The sequence below is a fragment of the Cucurbita moschata genome, unplaced genomic scaffold (genome assembly GCF_002738365.1).
Source record: "Cucurbita moschata cultivar Rifu unplaced genomic scaffold, Cmos_1.0 Cmo_Scf00013, whole genome shotgun sequence".
NCBI classification, from domain to species: domain Eukaryota; kingdom Viridiplantae; phylum Streptophyta; class Magnoliopsida; order Cucurbitales; family Cucurbitaceae; genus Cucurbita; species Cucurbita moschata.
Window position 1 is genome coordinate 421,156 of NW_019268529.1, and position 10,909 is coordinate 432,064.

Below are 10,909 nucleotides of genomic sequence, written 5' to 3' on the forward strand. Positions count from 1 at the left end.
TTTTTTTTTTTTTTTTTTTTTTTTTTGTCTCTCTTTAGATACTCTTGAATTATTTAAAAATAATTAGTTGAAAAGATTAGAAATTAATCAGATTAATTAATGAAAAATAATAATAAATTTATAAAATTTCGATGGGCATAAGCATAAGCAGTTTGGTCTGACAGCGACATCTGCATGCAATCCATTGGGTGCCAAATATATTTAAAATAATAAAATAACATTTAAATCCTAAAGAATTATCCTCGAATATTCTTCCCTTTTTATTATATTATATTCCACACCCAATTCACGTATTCATAAAAAAAAAATTAAATATTTAATTATATATATATAGCTTCAACTTGGTGGAATAAGAATCATTGATTCCCTTATCTATTTCTTATTCATTCAGACCATTTATATATATACATATACATTTTTATATATATACATATACATTTTTATAGTAAAAAAATTTACGAATTTAAATCTTTATTAGAGGCAGTTTAATTTATGTTTAATATTTGAAAATAATTATTAATTCATTTTAAAATATATGAATTCGTTATTTTAGAATATAAACTCAAAATTAATAAAATATTTTTGTGCATTAATTTTTTTTCATTCTTATTTTCATAATTTTGAAAGCAAAACATTATTATTTTTTTCATTTGCAAAACATAAATAAAATAATATTTATATAATTTTTAGTTGGAATAATGGATAATAAATATATAAAAATAGATACAACATTGAAAATTATCAAAATTTTGTTTTTAATTAAAAAAAAATAAAGATAATTTTCATCTCCACAAATTGCATTATGATCTAACAGTTGCTAATTTGACTATGAATTTCCACGTTTAGTTTCCTAATCAATTATTAGTGTTTCTAATCCAATCGCGGCCAATCAGAACAGCCCGATTATTTTTTATTTTTTATTTCTAAATATTTATTTTAAATAAGTTGTTACCTCTGGACCAATAGCAGAAAAGTGTATTTTATTTTATTTTGTAGTTTATGGCAATTGGAAAACATAAAAAAAAAAAAAATTCTCTCTCCATTTCCATTAATGTTCATCCATCTCCCTTTTTTAATTATTTATTATAAAAATTGGTCAAAATATTGCCTAATTATTAAACAAAATTTTATCCCATTTATATACAACTCCTACCAATAGTAGTAAAAAATAAAAAATAAAAAAAATTAATTAATTGTAAATATTTATTATAATTTAGTTAAAAAAAAAAATGAACCACCCAAGATATATATATTTATAGAAAATATGATAAAATTATATTTTTTTAGACATAAAGTTCTAAAAAAAAAAGTTTCATCACTTTTAACTTTCGTATGTGTTTGACGGGAAGAACCGCAAGATTCCAACAATAATGGAGGAAGGGGAAGATCATTGATTCAGTGGCTAATTTTTTGCACTGCGTCTCAGATTCAAATCCCGTCAAAATCACTGGTTAAAGAGATTCTTGCAGTGACTTTAAGTAGCCTCAATTCTGTCTTCTTCCATGGAGACGGCGACGAAAGGGCCAGAAGAAGAAGAAGAAGAAGAGTCTGCAATTGGCGAGGAGCGTTAATGGCGGACTGATTTTCAGACGAAAACGAAGAAGAATAGAAAAAGCCCTAAATTCTAATGGTTGGGTCGATGTCAAGTCTGCGCAAAAGTCAAGGGTTGTTTGGAATAAAGCAGCAGAAAAGGAATTATTCCCTTCAGAGAGTATAAAGAAAGGCGTTAAGGCAAATCTCAGTTTTAGGTGTTTTGGAGAGATAAACGCGCCACATGCCTTCCCTTTCCCCCACATCCCGTCGTTTGCCTCTGTTTTCGCCTCTGGCTTCTGATCGGAGTTGATGGAGCTCTTGAATCCGCCATATCCTCCTCATCTTCCTTCTTCTCTTAACGCCTTTCATGGCTTCTATTCGTCTTCGTCTTTGCTTCTTCCGATGGTGATCCCTCGTTTGCGTGGCGTCGTCGAAGAAGCTTCTTGCGACGACGACGACGGCGCTGATTTTGTTTATGTGGCTATTGGCAAATCAGTTGAGAAGTCTGCGAGTTTGCTCCGGTGGACATTCCGTCGCTTTCGTGATAGACAAATTCGTCTCCTCCATGTTCATCAGCTCTCTTCTGTCATTCCCACGCTACGTGAGTTTCTTCTTGATTCTATGCTAGTCTCTGGATAATTCCCTTCTTGATTCTATGTTATTTCTTCAGAACTTGCTAATTCCGGATCCAAATCGTTGCCCAATAGCAGTTTCTCTGTGATTCAAATCGTAATTTTATGTCTGGGATTTGAAATGATTTGTTCATTTACTCTAGGCTTGCCATTGTATAACCATGGTGCGTTAATTTCAATGCAGTAGGGAAGCTACCTGCAAGCCAGGCGAATACAGATGTGGTGGCTGCATACAGGAAGAAGGAGTGGGAACAAACTTCTCGGGTTCTTGAAAACTACTTGGGATTTTGCCATAGAGCCAAGGTCTGATTTAAATGTTTTCGCTTAATTTTATATGGAATTGTGAAGCTGAAAGACTTCTAATTCTTAAATATTGTTCAAAATGGCTAATTCTTAAGCTATTTACTTCCATGTCTTCTGGTGCTCTCCATTGACTATGCTTTAAGATACATAATAACATCCTAGCTTCCACATGCTTTTGCATACCATAATCTATATGTGCATATGATTTTTGGAAGGTATCATCTTTGTGCTTTTTTGTTTCTTCATACAATGATTGGCTCAAACCTCATTGTATGTAGCCACTTATTTGAGATTTTAAAATCTTCTGAATTTCGTAATACTCATGTTAGTTGAACACGACTCTCCACAATGGTATAATATTGTCCACTTTGAGCATAAGCTCTCATGGCTTTGATTTGGGCTTCCCCAAAAGGCCTCATACCAATGGAGATAGTATTCCTTGATTATAAACTCATGATCATTCCCTAAATTAGCCGACGTGGGACTTTCATCTAACAATGTTATAGGGTCGAGTTGTACATAAGCTAGCTTGGCTACTTGGGGTATAAAAGAAAGAAATCATAAAAATGATCTATGTTCATCCATCATAGTTTTTGAGTTATACAAATCTCCTAATTGTATGCTTCAAAGGCTGATACCTTACCTCAATTGTGAGTGAGAATCCCAATTTTGATGAGATCATCTTTCCTTTTGTCTTAATGGGTAGGAGTATTTCTTGTGTTCTTAGGACTTTCAATGTCGTCGTTCATACCTCCAACTGAGACGGCAACTTGGAAAACCATAATTGAACACACTAGTTGGCATCATGAAACTAAATTACTTCGTTCTCATTTATTCTTTACTGGGTTAGCTCATTTAGGAGTTACCTTTACAGGTCAAAGCTGGTATTGTTCTAATGGAAGCTGAACAAGTTCACACAGGGATAGTAGATTTGGTTAACAAATTCAAAGTTAGGAAGCTTGTCATGGGGACCATGGCGGATAGGTAAGTTAAGCATTTCATCATTTGTTTTCGCCCGATCCCGCCTTTTTTCTTAGAATTCATACTGTATTGCTCAAGATTATCGGTTCTTCGTTTAATGTTTAATGCAGTTGTGTGAAAGTGAAAGTAAAGAAGAGCTCTAGTAAAGCAGATTATGCTGCCAGAAATATCCCCTTTCCATGTGAGATATGGTTTGTCAACAAAGGGAAGCATGTATGGACCAGAGAAGCTGTTGAAGGCTCAAGTTCTGCTTCATCATTGTTTCTTCCCGAGCTGGCTATCACAGAAAACTTTCCTGCTCAGTCATCTCTGAATGATGAGAGTCACTCATTCAATCTGGAAGATTCTCAATCTAGTTCTGCTAATGCTATAATTGAAAGCTTAAACTGCATTAACAAGGAACCCTTTGATGTAGAAGGTGTTGTGTCGAGTTCTTCCGTTAGATACTTTCCCTGCCCTCTGCAGATTTCTTCCAGTCCAGCTAGCTCAAGCTCTGATTCAGGACATTCATCAGTTGAAGGGAGAGAGTCAACAAGCTCTGATTCAAGGGTTGAGGAAAGGGGTTTATATGGTGAACTTAAAGATGCTGTTATAGAAGCAGAAGCATCAAGGAATGAAGCAATTGAGGTGCATTGGATGTGTAGAAAGATGGAACAAAATGCTGCAGAATCCATAAAAAAGGTAACCATAATGTTTGTGTTGTGTATGAACTTACTTCTAGGATGCCCTGTCATAAGAATTTTGTTACTCTTATCAATCTAAGATAATCTTTTGTTTACTTTTAGTTCAAGGTCTTCAAATGTGTCAATGAACATGAAATTGATCTTAGGAAAGAGACAGAGAGAATGTTGAGGATTACCATTGAGAAGAAAGAAGCTCTCTCAGAAGAAAGAACTGAAATACTTGAGGAGCTAGAGAGGACATTGAAAACTTTTGCTCTTCTTGACACTCAGACACGGGAAGTAACTCGAAAGCATGAAGAAGCCATTACAGAACTCGAAAGTATACAAGCATCCATTGCAGCTCTCAGGAAGGAAAAGCAGACGATTCAAAGCCAAAAGATAGATGCTCTGAATTGGCTGTCCAAATGGAAACATGAGAAGGCTGCTTCTGCGAATTATAACAGATCGATCGGATTTGTGGAGAATCAAACTCAGCTGGCTGAATTTTCATTGTTGGAACTACAAACAGCCACATGTGGCTTCTCTCAAAGCTTCAAGATTGCTCAGGGAGGATATGGTCGTCTTTACAAGGGTGAAATGTTGGGTAGGACTGTTGCCATAAGGAAGCTGCATCCACATTATGTATTGGGTCCAGCCGAGTTTCAAAAAGAGGTCAATTTTCTAAACCAGATATTAAAAGATCTATTCTTCTTTGTGTTTAAGGCTGATGATTAAAGTTAGCCTTTCTCTTCTGCTTGCAGGTTGAAGTATTGGGTAAACTACAACATCCTCATTTGGTGACTTTGCTCGGTGTATGCACGGAAGCCTGCTCTCTGGTATACGAGTATTTTCCCCATGGGAACCTCCAAAATCACCTTTTCCCAAAAGGCAATACTCCTCCGTTGACATGGAAGACTCGAGCACGGATAATCACTGAAATTGCAAGTGCCCTTTGCTTCTTGCACTCTTCAAAACCCGAAAACACTGTCCATGGGGATCTGAAGCCTGAAAACATTCTTTTGGATTCTGAATTCATCTCCAAGATCTGTGATTTTGGTATTTACAGGCTGATATCTGAAGACACACTGTACTGCCCAAGTTTTAGGCGGAGCACTGAACCAAAGGGTGCCTTTTCATATACAGATCCAGAGTGTCAGCGAGAAGGAGTTCTGACGCCCAAGTCTGACGTTTATTCCTTTGGGCTGATCATTTTGCAGTTGCTCACTGGGAAACCAATAGTTGGATTAGTAAGTGAGTTGCGCAAGGCCATTTCATTTGGTCAGCTCGAGTCCGTTTTAGACTTGTCTGCTGGAGAGTGGCCTATTGATGTTGCAAAGAGGTTCGTAGACATTGGTCTACAATGCTGTGAACTGAAGGGGAGTGATCGACCTGAGCTGACACCTAGTCTCGTGAGAGAATTAAAGCAACTGCATGTCTCAGAAGAGAGACCTGTGCCATCTTATTTCTTGTGCCCCATTCTTCAGGTTAGTGGTTTCTTATCTTTTTTTCAAATGTGTGTATTTGTTTGCCAGTGATTTACAACATGCTAGAAAGTTATTTCATGTTAAAATGGTTTTGAAATTTACTTTGGTAGTGAAAGCTAAGGCTTAGTGCCCCTCATGTTTGAATCTCTTATGAACAAAAACCATGCTTTTATGGGCTGACATATTGTAACAGCCCAAGCTTACCGCTAGCAGATATTGTCTTCTTTGGGCTTCTCCTTCTGGGCTTTCCCTCAATGTTTTTAAACTCGTTTGCTAGGGAGAGGTTTCCACACCCTTGTAAGGAATGGTTTGTTCCCCTCTCCAACCAAATTGTAATCTCACAATCCACCCTCTTTGGGTCCCAGCGTCCTCGCTGGCACACCGCTCTATAACCTATCTTTGATACCATTTGTAACAGCCCAAGCCTACCGCCAGGAAATATTGTCCTCTTTGGATTTTCTCTTCTGGGCTTCTCCCAAGGTTATAAAACGCGTATGCTAGAGAGAGGTTTCCACACCCTTATAAGGAAAGTTTCATTCCCTTCTCTAGCTAACGTGGGATCTCACACATATATATTGGATTTGTTTCAGGAGATCATGCAGGATCCCCAAGTGGCTGCAGATGGTTTCACATACGAAGGAGAAGCTATACGTGAATGGCTAAATAATGGCCGGGAAACTTCTCCAATGACCAATTTGAAACTCAGCCACCCGCAGCTTACTCCAAATCATGCTGTGCGTCTCGCCATTCAAGATTGGCTTTCCAGAGTTTGACAATCCCACTATCTAACAGGTCTGATTGGTGTATAATATGTTGTTTATATCATCACAAAGCTATGTCTATGTTCCTATGCCATCCTTCGTCAGTGTAGATACTTGAAATTTTGCAGAAATAAAACATATCTTTGCTCTGGTTTTTCCCCTAAATTCTGGAGTATTACTTCCCAACCATATAATTAAAAGTTAGAACAAGAATCATAAATAAGAGAGTCCAAAGGTTAAGGTGTCCTACAGCTGCTGAGGTACAAAGGAATCAGTAGACAGCTGAGTGCAGTTCAAAGGGCACTCAAACTCCTTTATGTCAAAATTTAATGTCCCAAAATGAGAGAGAATGGAGGGTCTGCCCTTCACTCTTCATCTTCCCAACTGATATTTCCTTTGCATTTACTGATAGAATTCCAGAGCAGATAACAGTTGGGAGAATCATAACTAATCCATTTCCCATCTCAATCTCTACCTTACATTCTCATTTCCCCACGTGTCCTATTGTACCTCGTTTGGGACCCACTGTTCTGTCGGACGGGGCTGCCTCTGTCCTGAGTTTTAATTGGTGGGTCTGTCTCTTCTTCACTCTGTTTTGGTCAACTTTGTCTGATTTATTACTCCAACTACATCAACACATCCACCTCTATTAAATAAGTCAGTTGAGCTGATCAGCTCATATTTACTCACTTCCTTTTTTGGGGTTCGAATTAAATTCCATACAAAATTTTCAAACTGCAACTACTCTGGTTGAAATGCAAAGGGAATTGATTGTTCTAAGCGTTGTTTGTTTAACAGGTCAATTCCTTGAAAACATTGAATGTAATGATGTTTCAATGTTTCTTGATGAAATATGTTTCTGATAAATCATTGATCGGGAACGGTCTTTCGACCGGAACCCCTACGAACCGTCGGCCAGAAACAAATACTGAGAGATGACTGAGAGAAGACCCAGAAAGAGAACAGGAGGAAGAAGAAGAAGAAGAAGAGAGGAGAGACCATTGTTCAAAAAGGAATATAAGATCAATTATTCAGAAATTACAAATTTTTCCTTCTTTGGGAGTTTTTTCTTTTCTTTTTTATTAAGAAAGAACAAGCTTTTGCACTTTACATCTCCTTGCCACCAAGTAAACTGCAGAATTAAGTTCATGAGGCAATTCCAAGAACCTTAATCGCCGTTTCTTACAATGGTGATCAGGGAAAAAAGAGAAAAATGAACATAAAGAAAAAAGCCTGACCTTTTACTGAGTTCTTCTCTATATCATCTACCTGCTTCTTTCCACTATTTTATACACAGGATCTCCAGATCCTCCCTTCTAATGAAATTACAATGATCGATACATCGTCGTGGTACTTCCTCCGATCGCCCTGTGGTATTTTGAGTAACTCGTGGAAATCCATACCTGTATGTAACCATATAGCCAAGTTTAGCATTCTGAATATCAGTGTTCATATGAAAGACGAAAAGAGAGAAGCTTTTAGGGTGTGTCTCGTTTCGTACCAGCTCTCTTTGCAGCCCGAAACAGCAGTAGTTCAACCAGATGTTGTGCCGGGTCTCCTTCGGGTTGCAAGGCGATGAAAAGTTCGACTTCCGAAACAGCTTCCTCGTTTGTGAAGTACTGGTAGAGTCCATCAGATGATAGTATCAAAAACCTGTCTTTTGGTCCCAATCTGTGGTGGTAGAGAGATGGAAGACAATTGATGTATGGCGATCCCCCGACGTAGTTGATTCTGAACATTTCCAACAGTGCATTGTTCCATTTAGGCTGCTCATAAGAACAAAAATGATCAATGTTAATGCACAACTTTGCATCAGTCCAGGGTGAAGAAGATGATCCAGTTCTCAGTCCCTATGGCAAAGCAGCCAGTTCATTTAACAACCATAACTCATGGGATCGACAGGCCGAATCAAGTCGAGATATTAAGATGCTTATCACTTTTCATCAATGAATCAGTGGTTTGATGGGACAAGTTCCATGCCTTGATTAAATGATAACAACCCGAACGAGTATAATCAACCAGGACGAAAAATGGTAGAGATACGAACATTTGCAGTCGAGATTAATGCAATTCAATTCATAACGAGCCAGACCAATTACGCATTCAAAAGTATTTTGAAAAGATCACCAACCTGTTTGAGGAACCCAGCACCGAACGCCCGAGTAACCTTCAACGAGCCTTTCACACGGTCGTTCATCACGGCACCAGCATCATCAGGATGTTCATTTTTTATTCTCTGAACTTCCTGTAAGCAAATCACAACAAGAATTAAATCTTTCACATCATTTCAGAACAAAGCAATTCTAAAGAACACACAATCACCTCATCAACACTGGTGCTATGATCCATGGAAAGCTGAAAAGCAGTAAGGTTAGCTGATGTGAATGCTCTATCTCCATCTAATGCTTCAATGTCATGAACTGGCTCTTCATTAATCCTCTCCAAATCCTGTTGAATCTTCCCGAGCCAATAATCGGGCTCCGCCTTCTGCGCTAAAACAGCTCGGCTATCGCCAACGTTCATCACATAAACATCATCTCCCTTCATAAGCATCACAAGCACACAAGAACCCATCAAAGCCAGTTCAGGATTTTCATCGAGCATCTTGTCTGCAATATCCAAGTAGGCTTCCTCTGTTTTCTTCAATGCCTGGGACAAAGCTTTCAAAACATCCGAATGATTAATCGACCTCGAACCATTTGACGACGCAGATCGATTCAACTGCTCCTTTAACCTCCGATCGAGCTCTAATCGCTCCTGATCCCATTCGCACTTCCATTTCCGCTGATTATCCTCCCATTTCTCAGAAGCTCCTTTAAACTTTCCTCTTGAATTCTTACCTTTTTTTCTCCTCGAATTCGATCCAGAATTCGCATCGCCACTAGCACAAGGATGATTCTCTTGTTCAACACACTGAGAACAAGCGTTAACCTGCGAACAATCTCTTGTTTCTGGACAAGGATGATTCTCAGATCGAACAGGGGAAGTGGCCGGAGCGGCAACTCCGGCGGAATCGAGCTTTTCGTCCCATAACAAACCTTTAAGTTCCTTATGAACAAAGGAGTATAGATTCGATAAAAGGTAATCAGGAGCATCAGGACCGTTAAATCCATCGTAAATCCCGACGAAAACCCAACCATGTTCTTCCGAAACCACCACATGAACACGATCTTCCCCTGCTTTTCCTTGAGCCCACTGCAGATTTTGGCTCTCCATTGAATCATCGTCTTCCAAACTTCCCTCACTACTGAAATTTAAACTACTTACAGTCAAATTCTCATTATGTTTCTCGGGCATGACGATCCAATCGGGTTCTTTAACCGCTTTAATCGGAGCCACAATGGAATTTTGCCCTCGATAAATCGACTTCGAAATTACGCTTCTCAAAATCCGAATTAGCCGGCCTTTTCTCGATCCAGATCTGGAATTAAATCCTCCACCATGAGAGAAACTTCTCTGAAATTCGCAAGGTGTAGAATTATCAAGAGGACCCGAAAAAATCCCCCGATCCAATGGACCCGACATAAACCCTCGTTCAATTGGACCCGATAAAAACCCTCTTTCCAAAGGACCCGAACTAGGGATTCCACTGAAATTACCCGGAATCGGACCCGAATTGATCATGTTTTTAGGGATCGGCTGCAAAGGAATTGAAGCGAAAGAAGTCGAACTCTCAAAAGCCGCCGCTCGATCAATGCTATTGTACGAATACAGATCAACAAGGGCCGTAGAAAGAGGCGTCGATGTATTGGCACTTACAGAGGCGCCGGAAATTGATCGGAAAGTGGTGGTTTCATCGGAATGAACTTTTGAAGACGACAGCCTCAAAGGATCCGGCCGGACATAGCAGAACGAGTGTCCAAGCCCTTCATCGAGTGGATTCGATAACAGAGCAGAAATATCCGGCCGCCGCCTACCGTCGTTGATTCCGGTGAAGCAAACGCCGAGCTTCCCAATCCCGTTACCCATCGGGATTTCTTTTATATAAAAAAAAAAAATAATGAAAATTTAAGAAACAAAATCGAATTTTTCAGTGACCTAAACAGCTAATGATATGGATATTTCTTAGTGTCCACAGAGAGAAAAATGGAGAAGAAACGGAAGACGAGTGGAAGATGAAGAAGACGACGAAGCGGAGAGAGAGAAAGAGAGACAAAGGCGTTGACTTTAGAGTAGCGATTGTTTGAAATAAGAAAAACGCCGTCTTGGTTTCAAATCTAAAAAAATTAAAAATTAAAAATTTTAAGAAATAAAATAAAATATTTAATTTCATTATTTTCCGTAGGGTGGGGCGTTGACTATAGTTGGAAGTTTAACTCGGACTCAAATATAGACAGCTTTCTTTAATTTAGCGTTAATAAATATAAATATAAATATATTTTTTTTTTTAAATCGTTAACCTTCACGTTCAAGTGGACAAGTGTTACACTCACGCGCGGTTGAAGTGGGCCCGATTTTAAAATCGACGAGCCGAGTTTAATCCGCGGGAAACGTTTAGCACGCGTATAAATCGGCGAGTTGGATGAGGTGGCAATATATCAAGAAAGTAAAAA

At 38.5% G+C, this 10,909-nt stretch overlaps 2 protein-coding genes across 2 annotated transcripts; one reads left to right on the forward strand and one right to left on the reverse strand.

Annotated features, from left to right (window-relative positions):
- Nucleotides 1-1,311: 1,311 nt before the first annotated feature.
- Nucleotides 1,312-6,521, forward strand: LOC111451205 (U-box domain-containing protein 33-like). The gene is made up of 7 exons (XM_023091535.1): nt 1,312-2,134; nt 2,350-2,468; nt 3,343-3,452; nt 3,560-4,130; nt 4,235-4,783; nt 4,873-5,595; nt 6,186-6,521. Exons 1-7 carry the CDS (start codon nt 1,843-1,845, stop codon nt 6,366-6,368), a joined length of 2,547 nt encoding a protein of 848 aa, XP_022947303.1. The 5' UTR covers nt 1,312-1,842; the 3' UTR covers nt 6,369-6,521.
- An 831-nt stretch (nt 6,522-7,352) lies between these two features.
- On the reverse strand, nt 7,353-10,528 carry LOC111451206 (probable protein phosphatase 2C 4). The gene is made up of 4 exons (XM_023091536.1): nt 8,679-10,528; nt 8,488-8,601; nt 7,858-8,122; nt 7,353-7,759 (listed from the first exon to the last, which is right to left on the reverse strand). Exons 1-4 carry the CDS (start codon nt 10,323-10,325, stop codon nt 7,644-7,646), a joined length of 2,142 nt encoding a protein of 713 aa, XP_022947304.1. The 5' UTR covers nt 10,326-10,528; the 3' UTR covers nt 7,353-7,643.
- Between the last annotated feature and the right edge of the window lie 381 nt (nt 10,529-10,909).